The sequence below is a fragment of the Impatiens glandulifera genome, chromosome 5 (assembly GCF_907164915.1).
Source record: "Impatiens glandulifera chromosome 5, dImpGla2.1, whole genome shotgun sequence".
Lineage (NCBI taxonomy): Eukaryota > Viridiplantae > Streptophyta > Magnoliopsida > Ericales > Balsaminaceae > Impatiens > Impatiens glandulifera.
This window is the reverse complement of record NC_061866.1, coordinates 42,055,365-42,063,102: the sequence shown is the minus strand read 5'-3', so window position 1 is coordinate 42,063,102 and position 7,738 is coordinate 42,055,365. Positions and strand designations below refer to the sequence as shown.

At 36.9% G+C, this 7,738-nt stretch overlaps 1 protein-coding gene across 1 annotated transcript; it reads right to left on the bottom strand.

The window, feature by feature from the left end:
* Positions 1-2,497: 2,497 nt before the first annotated feature.
* Positions 2,498-3,802, bottom strand: LOC124939390 (uncharacterized mitochondrial protein AtMg00810-like). Its single transcript, XM_047479870.1, has one exon. It carries the CDS (start codon positions 3,800-3,802, stop codon positions 2,498-2,500), a length of 1,305 nt encoding a protein of 434 aa, XP_047335826.1.
* Between the last annotated feature and the right edge of the window lie 3,936 nt (positions 3,803-7,738).

Genomic DNA, 7,738 nt, shown 5'->3' with positions numbered 1-7,738 from the left:
GTATCTAATTGTTATCCATGTAGAACTTAAACCTACCGAAATATAGCTAGGGTTCCATTCTAGGACTACAACCCCAAACAAATACTTCTTCACAATAATGATGTATTTTTGGAATTTCATTCAAAATATTGTGTTGTTATGAATTGAGACACTTTAACAATACCAATATCATTTAATCTTAAGATTTTTTTTTATCTAGCAGTACATAATTTATTTATTTTAAATTATTTTCAATTTGGTAGAGAACTAAAAATATTAATATATAACATTAATAATATAACTACTATCTAATATTTAATAATGAATATAACTAATTTTATATTTATAACCATTTAAATTATTTATTACATACAAATATTTTATTTATTTTAAATTATAATTAATCTATGAATACATTAGATAATGTTAAAAATTAAGTAATCAAGATCAATTTTATAACTTGACCTTTTATTATTATTATTATTATCTGGAAAAATAAATATATTAAAAATGATAAAAATCGGTTAAGCACAACCACAAAATAAAATAAAAACAAAAAAAAAACAAAAAAAAATGTTACTTAATAGGTTATTGAGCTCGTAAGTTCTCTATGAGCTCAGAAAAAAACATAATAATAGCACTATGAATGATTAGACTCGGGCAACTACGATTAGTAAAAGTTCGACGATTTCTCTGCAAGTAGATAATCCACCCAAAAAAATTAAGATGGTAACCTAATTATGTAGGTCTACCATATTAGTCGCATCAATCCAAATTTCACAATAACTATCTAAAGAATCGGGAATCACCCATTGAATCATGGTGATACTCCACAAAAGATTTCAGTATTAATCATTCCTCTACAATACAAAAATAATTGAGTTGGCGATTCAACCTGCTCGTGACACATACGATAACGACTAACCAAATTGTCAAATAATAAAGGCGATAGACATACTAAAATTGCTCCATACGATTCTCTTTGAAAGAAGGGGAAAGGTAACTGCAACTGAAAATATTTCATCAAATTGTTCTTCTTTCTTATGTGGTTTTTATTTGTTTAATCCATGACAACAATGAACTATATATATAGATGTAGAATGACAGCTTTTCAAGATGCTCTAAAAGACATAATAATTGTAATATTTTTCATTATGATTGTGCCTGTTTTACCGCACCGTGGTTGGTGCACTAGACTGATCAATAACTTTTTTAAGAAAAACTAGAACAAAAGGATTTTGAGATAATGAAAGAGACAAGTGGGGCTTCTCTCGCTTTTGAAAGAAAATTTACTACTACCGCACAAAAAACACATGAACCCTTGATTTCAGCAATCAATGTCACCCTAAATATTCTGTAGATACAGCTCAATTAAATGATCCAAATGTTATACATGAGTTCTTAACCATTTCAGTAGACTTTATCCCTTCTATTACTACCGAATCTAAGACTCTGTTTGGACTAGTGAAATTGGAATTGGTTAGAGTTCCATAAGATTTAGCTTTGAATTAAAATTCAATTTTGGAAAAACTTTAGAATTTTATTTCATTTCAAATTTTTATGTTTGAAAAAAATACAATAAAAATAATGTAAATATATTATATATATTAATAAGATATTTTTTTGACACAACCTATTATGATATCTAAGTATATATCAAGAGTTTTTATTTAGAGGTCGACATCATGAATAAAAAAATACTGGTTCGGCATGTTAACTTGCTAAATTGAAAAAACAACGGTTCAATATTTAACTTTCTAAATTCAAAACAAATATTACTTCAAAATGTTAACTTACTAAATTTTAAAAAATAAATCGGGTTGAGATTTTAACTTTCTAAATTTTAAAAATATTTGTCGGTTAAACACGTTAAATGTGTTGTAAATGATAAAATAATAATATATTTTTGTGTACAAAAGTAGATTTTTTTTGGAAATTATAATTCCGAGCTAAAAAGAATGAAATTGAAAATTATAAAAACACACTAGTTTTTTTTTCTTCTGTTGTTGGGAAAAACAACTTGTTTGCCATTTTTATTAGAATCCCAAAAGGGAAAGAAAAATCAGCATATGTTCGTTTGTATCATTTTAGACAAACCCTATAATGATACAAACAATGAAAACAAATGAAACAATCCATAAACACACATGAGTAAATGAAAATTACAAAACACTTTTAAACAACTAAAGCGCCTTGTACAAATCTAATTTTTTGACTTCCTCGAACTTGATTTCCCATTCCCGACATAGCTCCCAATTGCTCGGTGTGATTGGAATACGCCTCCAAGTGTGAATTAGAGCGTGGCCGTCAAAGACAATATCATTCTAAACTTGCTCTTCGGTTCTTCTAGTTCTCGGTATTGATAGAGAACAGAGAAAAGAGAAACTAGGATTTTATTATTGATTAAATATAATGAAAATAGAAAACAATGAAAGACTTATTTATAAGCCAACAAAGAGACTAAATAATAAAACATATAAAAGTAAAGGTCTAAAGTGCTAATATCCCCCCTTCAAACTCATGATGCAGCAACAATGAGCATTGGGAGTTTGGTAACAAAATAACGAAAATGAGAAGAGGATAGAGCTTTGATGAACAAGTCGGCGATCTGCAGAGAGGAAGAAACAAATGGCAATGTGATGGTACCGATTGCAAAGTGATGTCGAACAACAATATGACAATCAATCTCAATGTGTTTCGTCCTCTCATGGAACACCGAATTACGAGCAATCTGGATGACACTCTTATTATCACAGAACAATGGAGTAGGCTCATGAAGAAAGACTCCCATGTCGCCAAGTAACCATCGTAACCAAACAGTCTCACAGGTCGTAGAGGCCATAGCACGATACTCAACTTTTGTGGAAGATCTAGAGATCACATCTTGCTTTTTGCTCTTCCATGAAATCAAAGAATCACCAAGAAAGATACAAAACCCTGTGGTGGACTTGCGATCGGAGGGATCACCAGCCCAATCAGCATCAGAGAACGCTCGAAGATCCAAGGAAGAAGAGGAAGAAAGGAGAAGGCTCTGAAACTGAGTTCCCCGAAGATACCGGAGAATACGAAGAACAACACTCCAATGAACTATAATAGGCGCAGTAACAAACTTACTAACAATGTGTACAACATGAGAAATATCAAGACAGGTGATGGTGAGGTAAACCAAGCTGCCAACAATTGTACAATACAAGGCTGGATCTGGCAAAGGTGAGCCATCGGTTAGGGAATACCGAGCATTGGTTTCAATTGGAGTATCCACAATCTTATTATCAGTAAGACGAGCATGATCAAATATATCACCTATATATTTTGACTGAGATAAAATATACCCCTTTGGAGATGAAGCAACCTCAATCCCAAGGAAATAACTTAGCATCCCTAAATCTTTCATCGCAAAACTACGAGCCAACTCGGATTTCAAGAGCCCAATCCCGTCAATATCATCACCTGTAATAATCATATCATCAACGTATAAATATAGAAGAATACGGCCTCGATCTGTACACTTGATGAACAATGTCGAATCATGATGACTACGATGAAATCCTATTGAAGTGATCACAGTAGAGAATTTATCAAACCAAGCGCATGTTGCTTGTTTAAGCCCATAGAGAGTTTTTCGGAGCTTACAAACTTCACCAGGTTTGTGTGGGACACCAGGTGGAGGAACCATAAAAACCTCTTCTTGAAGATCTCCATTGAGGAAAGCATTCTTAACATCCATCTGAGTTATATTCCACCTACGAATGGAAGCAACGGTAATAAGAGTGCGAATTGTTGTCATTTTCGCAACTGGGGCAAAAGTTTCCATGTAATCCATGCCATATTTCTGAGAAAACCCTCACAACGACTCAGGCTTTATATCTCTCAATAGACCCATCAGACTTGGTTTTGATTTTGTATACCATCGAGAACCAATAGGTCGTTTTCCTGATGGTAAAGAAACCAAATCCCAAGTATGTGTTTGATGTAGTGCTGCAAGTTTCTCAGCCATAACAAACTGCCAAAGAGGATCAATAACAGCTTCTCGATAGAACGATGGCTCATACAAACAATGAATAGATGCTAAAAATGAAGCAAAAGATGTAGAGTAACATGAATAAAAAAAATCAGGAAGTTTGGTTGACTTACGTATACAGTTTGACTGACGAGGTGGAGGATCCACATAATCAGGAGGAGATTGAGAGACCGTGGAGGCAGGAAGATAAGTGTCAGGAACTGTAGTACTAGAGTCTGTAGTAGGAGGTGTCACCTCTGTAGTACTAGAATCTGTAGTAGGAGGTGTCACCTCATAATCAACCGTAAAAGGATCAATTCTAATAAAGTCTAGGTGAGTCATATCATGAGAATTTATAGGAATGGAAAAAAAATGGAATATGTTCAAGAAACGAAACATGACTGGAGACATATAATTTTTGACTGACGAGATCAAAACAACGATAACCTTTCTATCCTATCCCGTACCCCAAGAAAACACACATTACAAATCGTGAAGTCAATTTTCTACACTCAACGTGTGGACGTAATACAAAACAAGCGGAACCAAAGACACGTAATGAGGAATAAGTAGGATCATATCCTTGAAACTTTTCAAACAGTGACAAACCTGAGTTGTAAGATGTTGGAATCTGATAAGATAAAAGATAAAGACTCTTCCAAAATTTTTCTCAAAATTTTGCGAAAAATTCTCCTAAGTCAGTTTCAAAAATCCGGACAAACAACACAACCGGCCTACGGTTGCAAACTTACATGATTTTGATAATTTTAAGTAAAATAATCAAAAAGGGAGAAATTGTTAGATAAAATTAGACCGGTTCAAATAAACCTAACTTAAATAAACCTTCCATGCAGAAACAATGAACCGGACCGGACAAACAAAAGGACCGGCTAAGAAAACTAGCCGGTCAAGTTAGTAAACCGACTAAGAATACTTGGAACGTGACCGCACAAAGAAAGGATCGGCCAAAGCTTAAAACCGGAATCATCAAACAACCGATCAGCCACAAGGTAGAGGAATAACCGGAAGAAGACCGGTTACATCACTCATACCGAAAGCCATTCGGTTAAGTCAAATGACCGACCAGTACAAGAAGACAATTCGGGTATCTGCTGAGAATGATACCAAAGGAATAGATTGAACACTTCCATATCCATACAAGTCTGAGGAAAGTCTGTAGGCTGCAGAAGACAGTCCTGCCGGATCTTTCCACTTCGGGATAAGTCAGAAAGGAGATCTTCCAAGTACAGACAACTGTCCAACAGACAGTGCCTACATTGAGTAAAAGACAAACCTAGCAGGTCTGTCTTACATACCGGAAGAACAGACTGCCAGGTCTAAGGTTGACTGTCAGGTCTGGAAAGGCGACCGCAGATCTGAATCTCTGAATCACTGAACATCTGCAACCCCGCTCAACCAATCAGATTCAAGGCATTGAAATATGACCGTTGGCATATTTCACCTATAAAAGGGGTAGTTGAAGAAGAGTAAATGCGCGACAAGAAATATACAGTGAGACAAGTGAGAAATTCTAAGAGCATTTATTCTACAAGTGATAAGACTGTGTTGTTCTAAGAAAGCCTAAGTGCTAAAGTTAAGGTGTGTGTTCTACAATTTCAGTGTAAATTGTAAGAGTGTCATCGAACATGAAATAAGTCTCGATCGGATTGTACTTGTATTCCTTAGTGAATATCCCTCTCGCGGTTTCGAGAGGAAGGGGTGACGTAGGAGTTTATCTCCGAACATCCATAAAATCGGTCTTGTTATTTACTTTCTGCCGGCTCCATTGTCTAACCGATTTACATTAACTTAACCACACCGCCCTAAACTGACTCTATATTACCCATACCGAATTTCCAGATTACCGAAACCGACCCACCATTTTCAAATCTCCATCATCCGAAACCGGCCTTGTCCATCATACAAGTGTGCTGCTTCAACCTGAAAGCAAACCTCTTCCGCGCTTGAACCTAGTTCAAGGGTTTGTGACAGATTGTGTAGTATTGAAACCCCGGTGTTAATCTCTAACCGGATTAACCACCACCCTTCGAGTGAGAACCGCTAACCGGTCCAACCCCGGTCCTCCAGCGGCTACCTAGATCCTAACAATTGGTATCAGAGCAATTAGTTTCAATACTCAAGCAAGCATGTATCAGGATAGGCCTCCAATGCTAGAAGGTGATGACTTTGCCAACTGGAAGGCACGCATGCACCTGCACTTAGTCACCTTGGATGATGAAATGGAGTCCGTTCTGACCGAAGGACCGATATTCATTGACAAGGACAGAAAGGAATGGACGGCTGAAGATAGGAGAAGAAACAATCTGGACAACCATGCAAGAAACCAGATCTCCAACAGCGTGGACAGAAACACATACTGCAAGATCAGAGACTGCCAAACCGCGAAGGAGACATGGAACACGGTTATCCAGATCTTTGAGGGAAATGAAAGAACAAAGGAGAACAAGATAATGGTGGCCACACAGAAGTTTGAAAGCATCAAAATGAAACCAGGAGAAACTATGAAGGAATACAGTGACCGGTTCACTGGTGTGTTGGATGAATTAGCAACTCTGGGCAAGAAGTATGACAACAAAGAGGTCATTATGAAAGCTTTGAGATCTCTTCCAAGTACTTGGGACATAAAACAATGGTAATGAGGGAATCAAAGAGCCTACGTAAGATGAAACTACACGATGTATTCGAAGATCTTAAGGCATATGAGTTCGAAATGAGATCTATGACTGAAGAAGAAGTCCCGGCCTCAACATCAACCAGAGCACTAATCACATCTACAGAACCAGTTGCACCGGCACCGACCCCTACACCCGTACCGATCAGAACCGCCGAACAATTCACCGAGGATGCCATGGGAATGCTTGCACAGAAGTTTGGGAGGTTCATGAAAAGAAGCCAACCGACAAACAACTACTATGGTGATAAATCCAATGTAAGATGTTATAACTGTAACTGTTTGGGACATTTTAAGTGGGAATGCAGGAAGCCGAGGAGGGATACCCAGAAACCGGATTATCAAAATGACCGGAACAATTATCAACAAACCGGTGAAGGAAGTGAGGTACCGAAAGCACTGATAGCCGACGATGGAGGAAGTCTATGGCTCACAGTGACAGTGATGATGAACTCACGTGTCTCATGGCAAATGAGGAACATGTATTTGATCTCCTTGTGAAGAATTTACTAAAGATGAATTATACAATGCATTGAATGACATGGTTGAAGAATATAGGAACCTATTAGCCATGCTACCTAAGCACCTCAACATTAGAACCTATCCCATAGTACCCATTCCGACAGAACTAGAGGTACTCATTATAACCGAACCGGAGGTCGTACAACCTGATGATACCAATACTTTAGAGACCGAGTTAGATCCTAAGACCGAGTTAGATCCTAAGACCGAACAATCCAGTGAACCGACTAGAGAATTAACCGAGGAAGAAAATGCCCGACTTCAATATAAGATGGCCGCATATAAGAGATCTAGTGATATAGTAAAGAACATGTGCAGTCATTACAGACATCCTCGTTGCAAGTTTGGCCTAGGATACACAGAGAATAGCTCCAAAGACCGAAAACCCATAGAGAAAGTAAGGTTTACAAGAGGTAACCTCCCCCTTATAAAATTTCTTAAAAACTCCTGGACCGCTGAAGAAGAGGAGACCGCATACTATAGGGAAGAAAAGCTAAAATACGACTATGTTGGTCCAACCGAATCTGAGAAATGGCTTGACCCTA

Excerpts from the sequence above, each read along its gene's own strand:
- LOC124939390 (XM_047479870.1), bottom strand. The coding sequence starts at position 3,802 with ATGGATTACATGGAAACTTTTGCCCCAGTTGCGAAAATGACAACAATT.